At 32.5% G+C, this 18,926-nt stretch overlaps 4 protein-coding genes across 6 annotated transcripts; 2 read left to right on the top strand and 2 right to left on the bottom strand.

Annotated features, from left to right (window-relative positions):
* Positions 1-83: 83 nt before the first annotated feature.
* On the top strand, positions 84-4,388 carry LOC126662234 (O-fucosyltransferase 19-like). 2 transcript variants are annotated; one of them, XM_050356144.2, is made up of 8 exons: positions 84-639; positions 1,170-1,242; positions 1,324-1,394; positions 1,935-2,023; positions 2,101-2,233; positions 2,533-2,765; positions 2,851-3,327; positions 3,854-4,388. In XM_050356144.2, exons 1-8 carry the CDS (start codon positions 226-228, stop codon positions 4,080-4,082), a joined length of 1,719 nt encoding a protein of 572 aa, XP_050212101.1. In that variant the 5' UTR covers positions 84-225; the 3' UTR covers positions 4,083-4,388. The 2 variants fall into 2 exon arrangements, with proteins under 2 accessions (XP_050212101.1, XP_050212100.1); XM_050356143.2 differs by having other exon boundaries at positions 84-663.
* A 559-nt stretch (positions 4,389-4,947) lies between these two features.
* LOC126662235 (syntaxin-81) lies at positions 4,948-8,566 on the bottom strand. The gene is made up of 9 exons (XM_050356145.2): positions 8,391-8,566; positions 7,950-8,030; positions 7,725-7,835; positions 7,231-7,314; positions 6,989-7,093; positions 6,096-6,239; positions 5,605-5,847; positions 5,356-5,487; positions 4,948-5,195 (listed from the first exon to the last, which is right to left on the bottom strand). Exons 3-9 carry the CDS (start codon positions 7,800-7,802, stop codon positions 5,052-5,054), a joined length of 930 nt encoding a protein of 309 aa, XP_050212102.1. The 5' UTR covers positions 7,803-7,835; positions 7,950-8,030; positions 8,391-8,566; the 3' UTR covers positions 4,948-5,051.
* Positions 8,567-9,287: 721 nt separating this feature from the next.
* On the top strand, positions 9,288-12,142 carry LOC126660743 (uncharacterized). The gene is made up of 3 exons (XM_050354400.2): positions 9,288-9,456; positions 10,731-10,979; positions 11,927-12,142. The coding sequence occupies exon 2, from the start codon at positions 10,736-10,738 to the stop codon at positions 10,967-10,969; it is 234 nt and encodes a 77-aa protein (XP_050210357.1). The 5' UTR covers positions 9,288-9,456; positions 10,731-10,735; the 3' UTR covers positions 10,970-10,979; positions 11,927-12,142.
* Positions 12,143-12,178: 36 nt separating this feature from the next.
* LOC126660742 (proline transporter 1-like) lies at positions 12,179-17,091 on the bottom strand. Of its 2 annotated transcripts, XM_050354399.2 has the most exons (8): positions 16,862-17,091; positions 16,687-16,753; positions 15,388-15,612; positions 15,197-15,291; positions 14,347-14,536; positions 14,057-14,181; positions 13,484-13,699; positions 12,179-12,828 (listed from the first exon to the last, which is right to left on the bottom strand). In XM_050354399.2, the coding sequence occupies exons 2-8, from the start codon at positions 16,751-16,753 to the stop codon at positions 12,451-12,453; spliced, it is 1,296 nt and encodes a 431-aa protein (XP_050210356.1). In that variant the 5' UTR covers positions 16,862-17,091; the 3' UTR covers positions 12,179-12,450. The 2 variants fall into 2 exon arrangements, with proteins under 2 accessions (XP_050210356.1, XP_050210355.1); XM_050354398.2 differs by having other exon boundaries at positions 16,687-17,091.
* Between the last annotated feature and the right edge of the window lie 1,835 nt (positions 17,092-18,926).

Below are 18,926 nucleotides of genomic sequence, written 5' to 3'. Positions count from 1 at the left end.
TTTCGGCTACTATTTCGCTCCCATTATACCCATTTCTTCATCTAATGTGCCATTAACACACATTTAAAGAAAGTGCACTCACAACAATTAAAAAACAGCATAACAACAAACAAAAAATTTATACTTCACAACCATTAATTTAAATAATTATATTCTTTATAATCTCCATTTATTCATCAATCAATTCTTCTTTTTAATTTGATTTCTTATTGTATATAAATTTCCATGTCAAGTTCAGAAAACTCATGCAATTACGTGACAAGGCGGCGTACCGTGTTGGATTTAATAGAATCGCAAGATTATGGCGGTGGTGGTGATGGTGGCGGACACATGTCGTCGATGAGAAACCGGGCAGCTTTCTTGCATAAGAGGGTAAAGTACTTACCGGAACTTGTTCGGCCGGGAAAGGTTTTCGGGAGGTGGATATTTGCTAGCTTGATGATTATGGCATTTCTTACCATGGTTAAAAAGGTTGAATTGATCAATAACTTGCCGGTGATTTCGGAGAAAGCTCATTTCTTGATTCGTCCGGTAGCTAGGGTTGGTAGCTCGGATGTTCATGATATTGTGAAGGAAGAAAGGTCGGTTATCGGAGGTTTTGATTCCGATTGGAAACCTCCTTCGAGGTTGATCTTACCGGTTAGACTTGAACTTTTCGAACATGTATGTTCTAGGGTTTGTACGTTGTTAGTTGTTACAATGGTTTCATTTAATTCTAATACATTCCTACTACTACTGAATCAATTGTTTAACATGTGCATAGTTTGTAAATAGTTGTTTTTAGTAAAAAAAATCGGTAAACATCAGTTTAAACACTTATGATCTTTTCAAATAAATTATGCTATGTGTCAATACTATGAACGCGAAATTCGTAATCATACGAGGTGAGCTGAATTCATCTATTTTTTTTTGCATATATACGAGCCTATAAAATCGTCTATTTAATAGGTCTAGATTTTATTTCAAGAACCGTCATATGTAGTCTACACTACAAATTTTGTCCGTTTAGTCCAACATTTATACGAACTATACCGAATATACCAGACTTGTGATTTTGGAATATTGAACAGAATACTACTCCATATATGATTGATCTTAAACTAGCTTGGGAATATATGGTGTAATTACAATCTCTTTTAATCTAAAAAATAGTTGATTTTGATCTTCAGAACCCAGAACTTTGGACGAAGCCTATCAGCGATAATTTCTATAAGTGCATCAACCGATCGAGAAGTGAAAAAAGTAAGTTAAATATTATTAGCTCGTGTTTAAGCACATTTTAATCGCCATTACAATAACTTACAAAGTTTTTTTTCTTCCAAGAGACGACAAATGCCACGAATGGATATCTTCTAGTTCATGCAAATGGTGGATTGAATCAAATGAAAATTGGGGTAAGATGCTAATAAAAATCATTTATAAATATTAATAAATTATGAATTTTAGCGTGTTTTATAATTTTAATATGAATTCTCATCTTTGATAATTAAAACACAAACTTTTAATTTTATAATTTAAATACCGATCAATTTTCTGATAAAAATTATTGATGTAAACGGCGAAACAACAACATAATAATATATAATATGGTCTCCAGATCGGGAAAAAATTGCTAATAGTTTGTGATTTAAATTGCAAAACACATTAAATTTCTAGTTTGCAAAACACGCTAATAAAAGAGGATACATACGTTTATTTATATTCGGCGTACTTCCAAGTTAAAAGTATTTATTCTCTTATATTCACCGTAAAAGTTTTAAACTCTTACCTAAATGGATAGATTTGGTCACGTGGAACTTAAAATCGAAACTTTCCCAAATTTCAATACACTTTTTAAAATGAACTTAATTATAACAATAATTATATTGATCTATTTACAAAAAATAATTGTACTAATTTTTTTTCTTCTAATTGTTCAAATAATTTAATTGCAGATAAGTGACATGGTTGCCGTAGCCAAAATTATGAATGCCACTTTGGTCCTTCCTTCTTTAGATAATTCTTCATTTTGGACTGATTCAAGGTATGTATACATTTTTGCAATTCTTTTTTATTGTTAAAATTGCAAGTAAAATAATGAAATAAAATTGATTGATTCAGTGATTTCAAAGCTATATTTAATTGGAAGCACTTCGTTGGAGTATTAAAAGATGACATTGAAGTTGTGGAGTCTCTTCCAAATCAACTTGCATCACTAAAGCCATTACAGAAACCTCCTGTTTCTTGGTCCAGGGTATGCCTTTTTATAGGTGAAACTTCAATAAAACTAGATAAACATTACTTTTTAGGAGGGTGTGCATCGGTCGGTTCGGCAGCAAATTTATGAAAATCGCTCTTTGAAGAAAATAAATATACTATATAGTTCAGTTTTTCAGTTTTTAGGATTTTCAAAATTGAAGACTTGAACAAAAAAATTATAAAAAATAAACCAAATCAACTACTATTTCATTTTGGTTCGGTTCAATACACAACCCTACCTTTCAGTGATATTTTTGTAGTTTTTAAAATGCTTAATTATTAATTTCTGTGCAGCCTAATTATTACAGAAATAATATTGCTTCCTTATTAAAGAAGCATAAGGTCATCAAATTTACGCACTCGGATTCTCGCCTTTCTAACAATGGTGTCGCTGCATCGATACAAAGACTTCGTTGTCGCACAATGTACGAGGCATTGAGGTTTACTGACGAAATTGACAAACTGGGAAGGAAATTTCTCGATAGACTTACGACTAATGGTGAACAATTTATCGCTCTTCATCTAAGGTAAATCGGGTTTAGAAGCAGCGATGTCTGGTTTAGGGTTATGTTGGTTCAATATTTACTGACCGGTAAAATAAATCAATTGCAGATATGAAAAGGATATGCTTGCTTTTACAGGATGTAGTCATAATCTTACTAAAATGGAAGATAAAGAACTAAGAAGAATGAGATTAAAAGTAAAGCATTGGAAGGAAAAGAATATTAATAGTACGCAACGACGAATCGACGGGCTATGCCCTATGACACCGAGAGAGATTGCGGTATTCCTCGAGGCAATGGGGTACCCACATGATACAAAAATCTATATAGTTGCGGGCGAAATTTACGGAGAAAATGGAATTAAAGCACTTCAAGCAAAATATCCAAACATTTATACTCATTCTACACTAGGAACAAAGGAAGAATTGAAACCATTCAAGAATGGTCAAAATAAACTTGCTGCACTTGATTACATTGTAGCAGTTGAAAGCAATGTTTTTGTCTATAGCTATGACGGTAATATGGCCAAGGCAGTCGCAGGACATAGAAGATTTGAAGGTTTTCGGAAAACCGTTAGCCCCGACAAGTGCGTATATTAACTTGTTACATAATTTGACTCTTCCATTTACGAGTAAAAAAACCGAATCGAACTGACACATTCAGTTCGATTTGATTTGACATTATAACAAAACTTGGCTTTTGGTTCAGTTTGATTTTGATACAGACCGAACAAGAAGAAACCAATCCAAACCAAAATAAATAACTGAACCCGCTTATTCAATTCGATTAAAAATGGTTTAAATTTTTATAAATTTGATCAGTTTAGTTTTGAAAAGGATATTAATATGCCGAGTGCTTCTTCGGTTACTTTGTTTTTTTAGAAAGTAAATCTTACTTGGTTTATTTATAACCATTGGATTAATTCATCTAATGGTGAAACTAACAATGTACAGCAAAAACAAAGTAACCGTAAAAAAAAGCCTAAGATGCCAATTCCGTTTAGTTCAGACTAAATGCACAACCCTACTTCCATTAGCAAAACGAGCTCAACGCAAGAACGAGCGATTATAGTTGGGTTTTTGCTGACATATTTTATTTTTTATATTCTGCAGATATAATTTTGTACGATTGATCGACCAATTAGACAACGGTATGATGTCTTGGGAAGAGTTTTCAAGAAAAGTTAGAAAGCTACATAGAGATAGAATTGGAGCTCCTCACCGTAGAGTGCCAAGAAAATCTCCCAGAGACGAGGAGAACTTTTACGCAAACCCTTTCCCAGCCTGCATTTGTGACAAGTCAAGATCAAGAATCTTGCAGACAATTAACTTATTAAAATAGGGTTAGCCAACCAGTTCAAATAAGGTACTAGAGTTGTGTAAAACACTAACCTATTTGGCTCTAATAGCCAATCAAACTGTATAGATCATCAGAGGATAACAATGCCTAGATCAAGAAATATAAACAGAAAGAATGCAACAGAAGTTGTACAGTGATTCAGTGAGTCTCTTGGACAGAATATGCAACTGAGTGAGATGTTTTTAGCCCGAGAAATAGAAGCAAACAGTTTTGTATAATGTTCATGCGCCTGTCCTTTTTTTTTTTTACAGAAACAAAGTTTTCAAGAATTAGACTAGAATGATTATGAAGATTCCGCGAGAACTTACCTTATTTTACAGCCTTTATCAACAAAGCCGAATCTTCCTCCGATAGCGTTATAACATGATATGCACCCGCGATGTGCATGGCAACCAACAAAATGAGATATTCAGCAACAAATAGTAAGAGATTTGAATCTAACATCTACTAGAAACCACTTGGTGCATTAGGTGAGCCCTTTGCAATCTAAATTCCAATTCTCGTACTAAATCCTTTTGCGGTAACTGAACTACAAGCCTTTTGTAGAATGGTTAACGGCATTTAATTTGTTATATTTTGATAACCAAACTTTTATTTTTACAGCAACATAAGGTTACTTTAGAAACTCTAGCCGTAATTGCTTATGCAGCAATGTAAAAATTAAAGTTCACTTACCAAAATATAACAAAATTGAATGTCGATAACCGTTCTGTAAAAAAACCTATAGTTTAGTAACCGCAAAAGAACCTAACCCTCCAATTCTCCAATTGCAGCTTTTTGTTTCCATTGCTTCCTCAAATAACATAAACTTAAAAGAACTTGCCTAAGTGTATATGATACAAGAACGCAATAGCAATCCCTTCAACTATATCATTTAAGAGAGTAATAGACCAAGTACAAACAAAAACATGAAGGGAAAATATGCTATGTAAGAATGACAATAAACTCCATTCAACTATACCAGTCAAGAAAGAGGACTGAAAAAGTAAGTACAAACAGAAAGAGCAAGAGAAAAGTCCTGCTACTGCTATTTCTCTGTATAGCTTGAGACAACTCTTTGTTCCCAAGCTCAACATTTTTTGTAGCTTCCATTGCCTGTAATAAGAAAATAAAACAAAGTAAAGATCATACATCAAAGAAAAGATTGTACAGATATTCCAATTGGAGCATACAAATTAAAGAAAATGGATCAAGGTCGATATCAGTGTGAAAATGTTAAGAAGACAATAGAGAATCAAATACAGCCATTACTAACCTGTTCATACAGAACCTCTATCTGTTGTGCTTGTTGCAGAACATGAGTGGACATTAGGTGATTCAGTGCAGACATTTCAACCATCTTAGTTTCAGTTTGTTGAGCTGCATCTAGAAGACTAGTCAACTCTACCTAAAAGATAGAAACCACACTTTTTACAATAGCATCTAATAATATGTTAAATTAGAATTCCGTTTCAAGTGCAATGATAGAGGTTAAAGTCCATCAAGCGGTAGATGTGAAGAATACCTGAAGTGCACGAGTTTCATCATCTAATAACTGCTGCTGAGCTGTAAGAGGCTCAGAGTGAATTTCATCAGGCTCTTGAAGCTCTGACTTGTTCATTTTAGATGAATCTGTGGGACTTGGAGTCACAACCCGGTTAGGTTTTCTTCTTGGCATCCTTTTATTAATAGCATCTTGGAATCGCTTGGCTCTTAGTTGATCAAACTGAGCTGTTACAGAATGGAGTTTCTCGCTAAGAATTAAAACCTGCAGTACAAAATAAGCAGAATAGTAAGGCTTTGGTATTGAAGTATCAATAGCCGATGAAAAACCTTGCCAATCCACATGGCCTACTTGACAAGCCTCACATGGAAACATCGTCAATTGGTCCATGGAAAATTAATTCAGCTAGAAACTGCCTACTATCTCATTTCTTTACAAAGTTACGCAATCTGAAAGGAGAATTTTCCAGCTTAATAAACTTGATCAAATAATAAAATAAGAGCTATACATACCACTCCATGTTTGTGTGCAACAGTATCAGCATTGGAGCTATCAGCCCTAATGCCAAGCCATCCCTTTGAGCTCGTTTCTTCAGCGTTTATGCTGTTTTTGAGAAAATCAATTTGCTCTTTACATGCTTTGATAAATGCCATAACCTGCAAAAGAGTTCAAATCAGAGAATTCAAACCACACTAATCCTACTCGCTAGATTAAGAAAAGAGAGACAGAGGATTAACATCCAAAACAAAATGGCCCAATCAATCAAAATCACAATAAGCTCATTTTTTATGGGCAAGAGTAAAAGATAGACAGAAATTTGGTATAAAATTGAGGTTTTATACCCCATTTCAGAGAAAGTGTTCTCATAGATAATGCACATATAAACATTTCAATGCAAGTAAAACTATGGAAAAATTAGAAACCACCTAAATGAAAAAATAAAGCAAAAAGTATAAAAAAAAACAATGAAGTTGCGTTTTCACTATTTTTTCCTCCATAACAAATTTAAAAATTGTATTTTAAAAAGAAAGATAAAAAAGCAGATGAGGATGCATTGACATGATGTCGTGTGCATGTAATTGCTGTATATAGATAATATTCTAGTCTAATTCTCGGTTCGTGATATAAACATATAAACTTGATGGCTAACAGTAAAAAGGAACAGTGCTTAAGCAATAAAAATATCATGGTACTAATAGACAGACATAAAATTATTTTCCCCTTTAAAAGCACAAAACACAAGATAGTTTGTTTCTGAAATTTTCCTTTAAAATTCATGATGAATATGGTAATTTAATTCCAATATCAATATCATTCAAATTTTACAGAACATATAATATCTGGTCAATGCTACAATGTCCACAACAAACACACTAGCGAGACTGAAAGAAGTTTCAAAACTTACCTCTTGTTCAATACTATCCCTTTCCTGTTCAGTAGTCCGGTGGAGATCAACATAATCCTTCCTATGCTTCAGTATAAATTGTTCCAGAGTTCCGATGCTTGCAAGCTAATTAAAAAAAGTCCATGTAACTTATGATGCACACTCTCCTTAAAAGTACCAATAATCAAACACTTAAGAATCAATAATGATAGCTGCCAATCAGTTCTAGTAAACAAACGGTGTTGTAGCAACAGAAAACATACCGTTGTCAGAGCAGCCTTGGTAAAAGGAGAGCGTTGCTTAGGTTTATGAATGATAAAAGATGCCAATATAGCTGCCAATTTGGGCTGTTCCAAAATTAAATTGTATCAAGCAATAGATATCAGAAGTTACAGTAAAAATCACTTAAGAATTACATATGAGCATCATTTGATTTTCCAATTTCTACAAATAAAAGGGAAAACTAGCTACCCATACACAAACACAACATTCAGGACAGCATTGTTAATACAGGTTGCAATCATCACTTGTATAAACAGTTCTTTTGAGCCTAAACAGATAGTTACTCTCTAAAATTCCACACACATCCGCTGCTACATAATTCCTAGACCGACCAGATAAAGATGAAGGTAAATTTCTTTTGAAGCAAAAAAAAGTAAGGACATAACATTAGTACATTCACCTATGCAATCTAACCCATTTTAGACACTTAATTCAAAATCTCAGATTGACATAAACTCAAAGAGTAAAAGCTTACCTCATTGTATCCCAATGAAACAGCTGTATGCCTAACTGCGTCTTTGAAATCTTCAGTTCTATCCCTAACTCTAGCCATCGTTTGACCATCAACCAGAAATAAACATCACAACTGATTTTCCAGTAAAACAATTGAAAAGCACAAAAACAATAACAAAATTAAGCACCCTTAAACTCAAGTTAAGTATGACGGCATAATCAAACACGAAAATAATCGAACAAAAACCTGCGTCAAGCCTAAAACGCAAGTTCCCAACTCAATAATAGAGTTCTCCAAAATTGAATTCCTACTCCAAGTAAAACTGATCTGCAAAGAATCAAAATTTAGCTAAATCAACCATAATAAGAGATCACAAACATTTTTTAAATCATTACAATCAATAACAAGCCACATTTAAACTAAAGTGACCCATTACACATTGGGATTATATAAAAATGAAAATTTCAAGCCATAAAACTAAATGCATGAATATAAATAAAGACCCCCATCTCAGATTATTATAATTCTTAGCTAAAAGTCTTAATCTTTTGCCTGATTTGAAAATGCCATGAAATTATAACAGAAGCAATATTTTTTTTTAGCCAAACCCACAATCAACAAACAAAATTTCTCACAGGAATATCATCAAACACTTTATCTACACTCTCAAATTAGATCGGAACTTACCAAAAATTGCAATTTTGGACTGTTAAGCTTAGGACAAACTTGAATAATCAAATTGAGTTGAGGTCCCGAGTTAACCGATCACTTTTGATGAGTCCGTTTGTTTCATTTTCTCTGAAATTTTTGGTGAACCGTTTTTTTGGTTTAATGCTTTAGATGAAGAAGGAAACGGGTGTCGTTTTGTTCTTCACATGCAACAAGAAATTAGCTCAATTCAAGATACGCCCCCTAACGTTTGGGTTTAGGAGCAGACAATGCCCTTAAAGTTTAAAAGTAGCAAATTAGCCCCTAACGTCTTTAAGAATAAGCAAATAAGCCTCTAATTACTTTATAAGACTCCTAAACGGCGTATTAATAATATACGCACGGTGTGTAAAGTTAGCTGACATGTCAAATGTGAATCCTACATAATATATCGAAATCAATCAAGAACCTTAATTATCAGCGTGAAAGTAAAATTAAAATTATTTATATTAGAGATCTTGATTGTTTTGAATTTAAAATTTTAGTGTTTTTAATTTTTAAATAGTCTTTTCATTATAAAGAGACCTGAAAAGATGTAATTTGTGAATTTAGGAATACCATGTAGAATTCATGTTCGTTATGATGTTAACACGTTGTTTATAAAGATGGCTTATTTATCTTTTTTTTTTAAAGACGTTGGAGGCTTATTTACTCCTTTTTAAAAGACATTAAGGGTTAATTTTCTCTATTTTAGACTTTAGGAACATATTTTTTTCCTGACCCTAAATGTTAGGGGCATATTTACTCCTTTTCCCATTTTTATTTAATCTAATTTTCCTCAATTATTTACCATTTCCTTGGACTAGATCCGAAATCTCCCATTCTACTTTGCGAAGAACGTGCCTTCAATATATATATATATATATATATAAAAAAAAAACTTCAAATATTCAGTTCCACACTGCAAGAAAAAAAAACAATAATAAAAAGCTTAAAATCCCCATATTTCAATTCTCAGTTTCACCATTCTCATCACTGGATTCAGTTTAAGAAAGACTCCCAAAGCTCAAATACACCACTTTAGAACATTAATCACGGCTGTGCAGTGAGTAAATTATTTTTTTTTATTCTCTTGATCTGTTATTTTTTTTTCTTCATATTTTTCAATGTATTTGATCTGTTTATCTTTATGTTTTTAGCTCATAAACTTGATAATTTGAAATGGGTAATCTTAAATTTAAATGTTTGTTGTATAATTGTATTGATCTAATAATTTTCATATCCTTGTTAAAAATTATAGTTAATGTAAAAAAGAATGAATTTTGATGTAGTAGAGAAAATTTAAGGTGTCCCATTTCGGAAATCGTGTCGGAAACTTGACGTTTCGGACAGCAGACTTTATGTTTTTGGCCGTTTCGCCGTGTTCGTGTACATGCTACCTAGTATATTCTTATCATGGTTTGTTTATAGATCAAATTAAGAAGAAATGGTTGAAAGAATAATATATGGAAGCTTTGCTGAATAGAAGAAGGCAATAGAGTAAATTATTTATCTTCACATGCCTGGGAACCTTTTTTTATGGCGAATTGCGGAAAAGAATCGTGAACTGTGGCGTGCTTTGCAATAACACAGGATTTTTAAAACTTAGCAATGAAAAACATGAATTATCAATTTTTATTTTGCAATTCAGAACACCAGACAGCTTTTCAATAAAAGATGCTTATGTGGCTGTCGGATATATGTTCCGTATCAGTATTTTTTCACTCGGTGTTCCAAAATTGCAAAAGATTGATAGTTCTTGTATGTCATTGTCAAGACTTAAAATTCGTGTTATAATTGCAAAACACGCTAAAGTTTATGATTTAATTTATATTTAACCTTTGATTTTTATGAATAAGAACTGCCCATAATAGCAATTTTTTGTATTATTGTTTGCTTTTGCTTGTGCGATTTTCCCATGGAGTTAGATCTTCTGATATGTAATCAAAATCCCTTGAAGTACTAGTTTCTTGATCTTAGATCATTTTACGTTTGAAAATAATTGAAAGCTGTTCTCGGGTTTCATTTATCAGAATGGTATATAATTTTTATGACAGCAACAATCCTCGCTAAATTTGAGCATGGAAGTTTCATTTTCTTGCATATGAACTTGCGGAAGTGAGTTCAGAATGAAACTATTTGGTTTTTAATTAACACTGAATGTAGCAGCACTAGAATCTTGTTTATTGCAGTATATGCTATCATGCCTGAAAATTCTTTTTCGTATTTTAAACCTTTATATCTTTTTCGTGTCGATTATGGAAGAAAAAAGTCGTACATTTATATTTCATTATGAAGACTGTGAATAGCTAATTAAGGAGTTTTTTGTTCATTATATAGGGAACATGGGTTTGTGGACATTACTGGAGGGTTTTCTTCTTATTGCAAATGGATTAGCTATATTAAATGAAGATCGGTTCCTTGCACCAAGAGGATGGAGCTTCTCCGAGTTTTCAGGAGGTCGAACAAAGTCTTTCAAGGGGCAGCTCATAGGGCTAATTTACGCAACACAGTACATGAGAGTTCCTCTTATGATACTCAACGCCATTTGCATTTTTGTAAAGCTAGTGTCTGGATGATGCCGATAAGGTACCATACGAGCCTACTCTTATTTTTTATATCTGTCCAATCATTTCTTACTGTTTGCATTAATAAGTTTTATTTAATTTGCTAGAGGAATGAGTATAGGAACTAGGCTGGTTTTCCTGATTTGTTTGAATTGTTTCTAGAATATAACATTTTAAGTGGTTGCTGACTTACTGTTGATCGACTAGGATTATGGTGGATGATAGACTCATTTCTGATTGTTGTGGAATAATTTTTTACTGCACAAACAAATATGAAATATTGATAATGCGAGTATGCGACAGTGGAACTAAATGCATGTGTAATTTGTAAACTTTTAAGGTGTTTTGGCTATTCAACGGGCGAGTCTTTTTAGAAATGATCTCTTTTAGAATTTAGAAATAGAGCGATAGGATATCTTCTTCGCCGCCCTCTCTCACGCGTCTTCCCCCTCGAACACCGGAATGGAGGACCTAGATAAAGGGTTTTAATCTTGTAGACCCTTAGTATCATATAAGTATGGCAAAATGATTGTATATATCCATAAGACCATAACTCTGACCCTTTTAATTGGTATATCCCTAAAAAGAATTAGAGTATGATCCGTCAATATATATGGCCTTGCATAGGATTCCACATTTGGTTCGAATCAAACCAAATTTACAAGGATTTTAAAAATCGATTGATATATTTGGTTCTATTTCTACTAAAACTTAAACTAAAATTTTATATTGAACCAAACCACAAAGGTTATTAGGTTTAGTTCGGTGTTTACACAAACGTAGCTTGTTATCGTAAAATTGCATTGGAAGCTTTAAATTTGTTCTCTTCCCTTATTTGCTTTATCCAAGTTACATTTTCTTTTTGTTTTCGAAACAATTTTTCAAGTTACCTTTATGGATGTATATTTTTGTATGTTACAAATGAAAATGTTGATGGTTCATTTAATCAATTGTTTTATCTGGATGCAGTGTAAATTTAGTTACACAGACTCATAGAAGTCTGCAAATTTGCAGAGGGAGCAGAAGCAGAAGCACACTGAAAGTAAAGAAAAACTTGGCTTGCATTTCATTTTGTATGATTAGTGATTTTAGATTGTATTCCTAGGTTAAAAAATTGACATTTGAAATTATTTCATTTATATAATTCTTGTATTTTTTTTCCATTTATATATCTAGATTAACACATTTATATATTTTTTAATTTAGTAAGGCTCACATAAATTGCACCAATTAACTATTTTATATATGCTTAAGCTACAAGTACAGCCAAAAATGGATTCTAAATGTAATTCACTAATCAAGAATACATTTCTGAGGAATGGAGGATTTAATGTTTAATTGAATCTCCATATAGCCCTGGCTACGGTTTGTCAGCTGGCTGTTCCAAACCCAGTTTCACCAAAAGTGGAACCGGTGTAAAAAAAACCAGCCAAAAACCAGAACCGGTCAATGATTATCGATTCTACAACATAGCGGTTCCAATTTTGACCGATTCATAAATCTGCAAAGACATGGTATGTCTTGGAATCGATGGCGATAAGCCGAAGAGCTGCAACGGCTGCCGCAAGAGATGCAAAACCAAAGAAACAAACATTGAACCAATGCCACAGCTTTTGAAAATTGGTCAACTTGTTATTCTTGGCTCTCAAATACATGTGATTAGCAAGTATAAATGTGAGAGGGAATGTGCTGATTGCTCCTGTAAGACTCATAAAATCTCCCAAGAATGGTAAAAGAGCTGCCACAAATGTGTTAATGGTTAAGTAGCCTCCTCTTACTCCTAATCTAAATGATAAATTTCCAATTGCCAATGGACTGCCTTTGATGCCAAACTTTGTATCCAAGTATTCGTACATCGGGCTCGCAAATATCTGCAGGGGAAAATATATATATTCGGTTATTATTAATTCCAATGCGGTGGATAAAAGGGCATTTTCTCCCATGTCGACACGTGGGAAGGACACAGACACTAAAAATAGAAAATTTTCGAGGATGATAGTAAAATCGAGACCAAAATCAGTGCAAAAGGATTGAAGCATTAGTGACAACCTGATTTTCTTCGTTTGGTTATTATTAATTCAAATCCGGTGAATAAATTGGTATTTTTGCTCCCATGTCGGCACGTGGGATAGACATGGGGCGTAAAAAAAGAGATCCTATCAACTTGCTTCAATGCAGGATTATAAACTCACGACATGGTCTTACAAGATATTGAACTTATTGGTCTTATGATATAACTTAGGAGTGTGAATTCAAAACTTTATTATTTTTCAATAGAATCGAACCGTATTTAGTATTTATAAGGATATAATTTTTTTTCAAACCGAATCAAATCAGCCAGTTCGGTTTGTACTAAAACTTTATTGGAATCTTTTAATGTTCGAAACTGAACCAATCTAGAAAATCAATTTTTTTTTATCAAACTGAATTGAACCAGATTTTTCTGTTCAGTTTAGTTATTTGGTTTGATTTGGTTTCTGCACACTCCTAATAACAATTGAAAGATAGTGCTAGAGTGTCACGTACATGTAAAGCGATGACTGACTGCAGGAAGGCAGCAAGATTGCCCATTGTCTTCACCCAAACCGGACCGGTGACGCTGCTAAGCAAGTAGGCGGTCGTGGCATTTCCATAAGCCCAGTAACCGATAAATGTAACAGCAAACAATGGCACAAGACCAATTGTGAACTGGAAGTACAGTGCTTTCATCATGTTACTAACTACAGGTCTCCGTATAGTTGCCTGTTCAGAAAGAAATGTATAAGCTGAAGGCAAAACAAAAATAACTATAAATTCTTTAAAACGAATCAGATTCATAGCTATTCAATAAGAAGTTCCAACACTATGTTGTACGGAAACTTGTCCAGCTCTATGGTTCAGAGTTCAGACATTCATTTATACATCCAAAAACGCTTCTGAAATTTCAAAATTTTATATTTATAACCAATTTTTGTTGTAAAATAATGTTGCTTCGCAATTTCTCAATTCAGCACTTCAATTTCGCGCAACGTATGAATTCCACACTATATACCAATTTCAATAACACAGCAGAACGACCTATTTTCAGTAAGAACACAACAGTTTCAAATCGTTGGATACCTGTATTTCAGGAAGCATTCCTGTGTTATAGGCAAAAACCAGACTAGCACATGCTCCTATTGACGTAAAGATTTTGCTTATGGATGTTCCCGGAATGCTGTAATCCCTTGGTGGGGCGTTAAGGCCTATAAAAGCCACAGAAAATTCTTAGACAAATCCGGATTATAAACTTTATATTGATAGTGTAACATGTGACATAATTGAAAGCAAGTTTACAACACAGAAAAAGATCAGAATGAAATACTAAAAACAAATTACTCAAATGCGATAAATTAAGTTGGTTGACTGACCATCTTTAAGTGACAGAACAATTGCTACAATGATATATATAAGGCTGAGAATTGTTGAAACTCCAAGCCAAATTCTTAGAGCTGATAAATGGGGAGTTGCAATGGCAAACAAAGTACATACAAATCCAGCAATGACGATAAAGTATGGTAGCTTCATTACATGATCATCTGTATAAAGAACATACACAGCCTGCAAACACAGATGCAATCAAATCAATAAACAACAAATGACTCGCAATCCCGTCAAGTAAACGGGTCTTTTACACATGCCCGGCAAAGCTATAAACCATGTTGCATGAAAACAAAAACAGTTGAATTAGACTCAAACGGGAAACAACAAAATGATATTTTTAACAAAAATGTTGTAAATATCAAATTTCGGAGTTCCATAAACGTTTTTGTAACAAAGGACTCGATAAATTTCCGTGCAACATAGGCTATAAGTAACGAAGCAGAGCTTTTCAACTTTAACTACAAACATGTAGCATGTATAAAATTCATCAGTTTTAATAGAATGGCAAACAAAGCAATATAGCCGAAGGCAAAAACAATTGAAATAGAGAACACTAAAACGGGAAACAATAAAATGATAGTTTTTATAAAAACGGTTATAAATATCAAATTTCGGAGTTTCATAAACTTTTCTGTAACGAAGGACTCGATGAATTTCCGTGAAACGAAGCAGAAAAAGGCAGCATTTATAAGACTCTCACCTTCTTCACAAAAGTTACAAACTTTTACTTAAAACTAACTAAGCATAAGAGAGATTGGACGTCTCTTGTACAATTTAAACGCAAAATTGCTGCCATAAAACAGCAATTTAATGTAGTTTTTCATAGTTTAATTATACCTTAAGAGCCTGACCAGCCAAAATAATATATCCAGTATTAATCATAAAAAGATTAACATATTGCAATCCCCATGTAGTAGAATAAGCTTTCTTACCTGCAATAGGAGTTATGTCCTATCAGAACATAGGCAATCAAAATACAGAAATGACTACAAAAAGTTGATTTTAATTTTCCAAATTCTCGACGGTACCGTAAATAAATCCTGCGAGATCTCTGTATCTGATATGCCTTTTTCCGCCATATTCATGGAGCTTGGCAACGAGAGAATTTGCATACAATGAGATTGCAGCTGCAAAAAGCAAACCAACAACACCAGCTGCCCAACCTAGAGGAACCATAATAATCCCAGCATATCCTAGTACATAGGCACTGTTTACACCGGTCGTTAGCACGAAACCTACTTGAAACCATGAATCTGTTGAATCCAAATAGATAAAGAACTAATCACCTCAACAGTAATAATGATTCAATAATATCACAAAACAACTATGTAACATAGACGCGGATACCGGGAAACATGACACTCGGACACAAACACAGCAAAACAGTTTATTTTAAGGTTTCATATGTTAAAAATGAAATATCGTATCTGAAATGCCAAGTTCGGTTTATATATATTCAATCCGAAATGTCGTTAGCACGAAACCAACTTGAAACCATGAATCTGTTGAATCCAAATAGAGAAAAACTAATCATCTCAAGAGCAATAGTGACTCGATAAAATCACAAAATGAATATTTACCACGGACACGCATACTCAAAAACGGAACACTCGGACACAGACATGGCAAAACAGTTTATATTAAGGTTCCATGTGTTAAAAATGAAGTATCTTATCCGAACCAAGTTCGGTTATATACGTTCAATCTGAAATGTCGTTAGCACGAAACCAACTTGAAACCATGAATCTATTGAATCCAAATAGAGAAAAACTAATCATCTCAAGAGCAATAGTGACTCATTAATATCACAAAATGACTATGTAACGAATACAATAAAACAGAACACTTGGACACGGACATGACGAAACAGTTTATTTTAAAGTTTCATATGTTAAAAATGAAGTATGGTATCCTAAACGCCAAGTATCCGACACATTTTCGAACATGAAATGTTGATTGAACGAGATGTCCGAGCTACTTAGATGATGTTAAATATAAAAATTTCAAGAAACATAAATAAAAACCTTTTCAATGCTCAATCACAAATACCCAAAAAGGCAAACAAATGGTATCAGATTCACTCTCTAGCAAAAAATACCAAAAAGTCAGGAAAGTACATAAATTGATTCTAATAACAAAAAGGGTAATCACAAACAGAAATTCAAAGGAAATTAAGTAAAGGGTAATCAAAAACAGAAATTCAAAGGAAATTAAGTAACTTTCAGCAACAAAAACCACAAATTATCAAAAGGGTACCAACAAAACCACCATTTTCACAAGAATCCAACACAAAAACATTAAAAAAAATCAAAAAAAAAGGAACAAACCACTGCTAATCTGATGAGCAGTCTCAGGAATTTCAACATCAACCTTATCTTCATCATGTATTCTCATCTGCCAAGAAGAATTAGAATTAGCAGACAAATCTACCCTTTCAGCCATAATTAATCTCTGTTCTTGTTCTTGATTATGAATATGATTAATAGAATTTTGAGTGTCTACCAAGAGAGATGCACTCTCTTCTTGCTGTTCTTGAAAATCTGCCAGCTTGTTCTTTCTATATATAACTTTGTAACCATTTACAAATTTTCCAACGCTGGAAAAAATATCAAATCTTGATTGAGCAAAGCAATATGGAAAGTTGACAATATTGGATTGTGATGTCACTTTTTAGTTGATCGTAGATTTTTTTTTCAATCATTTGACTAAAAGTTTTTTTTTTAATCTGTATGAATACAATAATCTTATACGGAAACGATGGATTGTAAATTGTCGGAGTTGGTTTTATTATTATGAGTAAAGAGTCAATCGGATTTTTAAATAAGTCATTTCAAAATTTTTTTCAGACAATTAAATATTAAAAATTTGTTTTTTAAAATTTAATAAGTTAATTTTGATTTTCTACTCATAAATATACCCATTTCTATATCCTTAAACTATATTTGTTTCGTTCATCCGGTCTATAAACTGTTTTTGTCCTTATTTAAACCTTCAATTTAACAAAGAATCATTTCATGTCCTTAATTGACACAAACGCCGTTTAGGGTAACAAATTGTATTTTTAAAAATAATAAAACAACGTTGTTTTTATTGTTTAAGAATTTGAAAATGATTTTTCGCTAAGTTAAACGACCAGATAAAAAATAAAAATAGTTTAAGAATCGGATGAACAAAACAAGTATAGTTTAGGAACCTTAAAATGGATTATTCTTTCGAAGTCAAATAAATCATAATCGTATATCTTAAATATGCGATTTTTAATTCTGAGAAATAAATTTAAAGATCTGATGGATTAAACTTTAATAAAAGTGATTTATCTGATACTAAAATATTAAAATTTAATTAAATAAAATAATTAATTTAATGTCGACGTACAAATTTGAGAACCAGTCAATTGTTTTATTATTTTGGTATTTATTGAGAGAAAGCAATCGAAATTATTGGTTCTACCGTGTGCTTAAAATAATGTGCCAATTCTTGACTACAGAACCCAATGTTTAGCGATACTATGAATCTGTACCATCCATTTGGAAATAAAAGTATCTCAACCTTTAGATGTTGACTTATCCATATTTATTTCTATTAATGAGAAAATAGGACTTACACACTTAAAAAGAACAAACGATCACTTTACCCCGAACTTGACACAAAGTATCAAAAACGTCCAAATTAACAAAATATAATCACTTTTATTCTGAACTTGTCAAATTTGGTACAAAAACACCCCTCCCCACTCTCACCTAAAAGAGTGCGAATCACTCTCCGGTTTTTGATAGTGGTTTTCTTTTCATAGATGGTTTTTAATGAAAAAAGGTTTAAAAAGATCCTAATTTTTGTTAATTTATTTTAAATTAATACCTAATAATAAAAAAACAAATGAATCTTTTTTATTTTAAAACTTTACAAATCGAATTGATGTTAATTAAAAATAAAGAGGACCATTTAAGTGCCACGTCATCTGGGTTCGCCGTTTTGCATTTGGGTTCGGCGAACCCAGATGAGTATTCAAGTGTGATTAAAAAAGTTTAAAAAAATCCCTGAAAATTTAGTTAGAATTAATTAGTATTTAAGTGTGATTAATTAAAGCTAATTATGATTTTATAAATCTCACTCTTCAATTAAGTGCCACGTCAGCATAAAGGGGGTTTTTGAACCGATTTTGCCAAGTTCAGGGTAAAAGTGATTTGGTTTTCTCAATTTGGACGTTTTTTATACTTTATGCCAAGTTCGGGGGTAAAGTGATCCTTTGTTCCACTTAAAAGTTAAAACAAAGGACAAAAGAGCAAAGAACATTCTTTAACTTAGACTTAATTGTAAGAAAATCAAGTGATTTACGACTTGCTGTAATTTAAATCAAATTGATAGTCAAATTTGTAATAAAAATATTCAAAGTTAGTTATTATTGCACAAAAAATCCAATTTAACTATTATTATAAAAATTAAAAAATTTGCTTTAAATTACAATAAATCACTAAAATTTAGTTTTTCTTTTGCTATTAAATCTTTAACTTATAAAAAATTTATGTAAGTCAACATTAATTTATTTTTTGATCTATTCTTTATGGTT

This window comes from Mercurialis annua, linkage group LG8 (assembly GCF_937616625.2).
Source record: "Mercurialis annua linkage group LG8, ddMerAnnu1.2, whole genome shotgun sequence".
Classification (NCBI taxonomy): domain Eukaryota; kingdom Viridiplantae; phylum Streptophyta; class Magnoliopsida; order Malpighiales; family Euphorbiaceae; genus Mercurialis; species Mercurialis annua.
Note: the sequence above shows the minus strand (reverse complement) of the source record. Positions and strands in the feature narration are given on the sequence as shown.

Bases quoted from the DNA above. Each gene is read 5' to 3' on its own strand.
- LOC126662234 (XM_050356143.2), top strand. From the start codon at position 226: ATGTCAAGTTCAGAAAACTCATGCAATTACGTGACAAGGCGGCGTACC. The intron at 1,243-1,323 runs GTAAGTTAAATA...TTTTCTTCCAAG, and splicing joins CCGATCGAGAAGTGAAAAAA to AGACGACAAATGCCACGAAT. The intron at 1,395-1,934 runs GTAAGATGCTAA...ATTTAATTGCAG, and splicing joins TGAATCAAATGAAAATTGGG to ATAAGTGACATGGTTGCCGT.
- LOC126662235 (XM_050356145.2), bottom strand. From the start codon at position 7,802: ATGGCTAGAGTTAGGGATAGAACTGAAGATTTCAAAGACGCAGTTAGG. The intron at 6,240-6,988 runs GTAAGTTTTGAA...ACTCTTTTGCAG, and splicing joins GGGATAGTATTGAACAAGAG to GTTATGGCATTTATCAAAGC. The intron at 5,196-5,355 runs GTTAGTAATGGC...TTCTTATTACAG, and splicing joins TAGAGGTTCTGTATGAACAG to GCAATGGAAGCTACAAAAAA.
- LOC126660743 (XM_050354400.2), top strand. From the start codon at position 10,736: ATGGGTTTGTGGACATTACTGGAGGGTTTTCTTCTTATTGCAAATGGA.
- LOC126660742 (XM_050354398.2), bottom strand. From the start codon at position 16,801: ATGGCTGAAAGGGTAGATTTGTCTGCTAATTCTAATTCTTCTTGGCAG. The intron at 14,537-15,196 runs GTATAATTAAAC...CTGTGTTTGCAG, and splicing joins TGGCTGGTCAGGCTCTTAAG to GCTGTGTATGTTCTTTATAC. The intron at 14,182-14,346 runs GTCAGTCAACCA...TGGCTTTTATAG, and splicing joins TGTTCTGTCACTTAAAGATG to GCCTTAACGCCCCACCAAGG.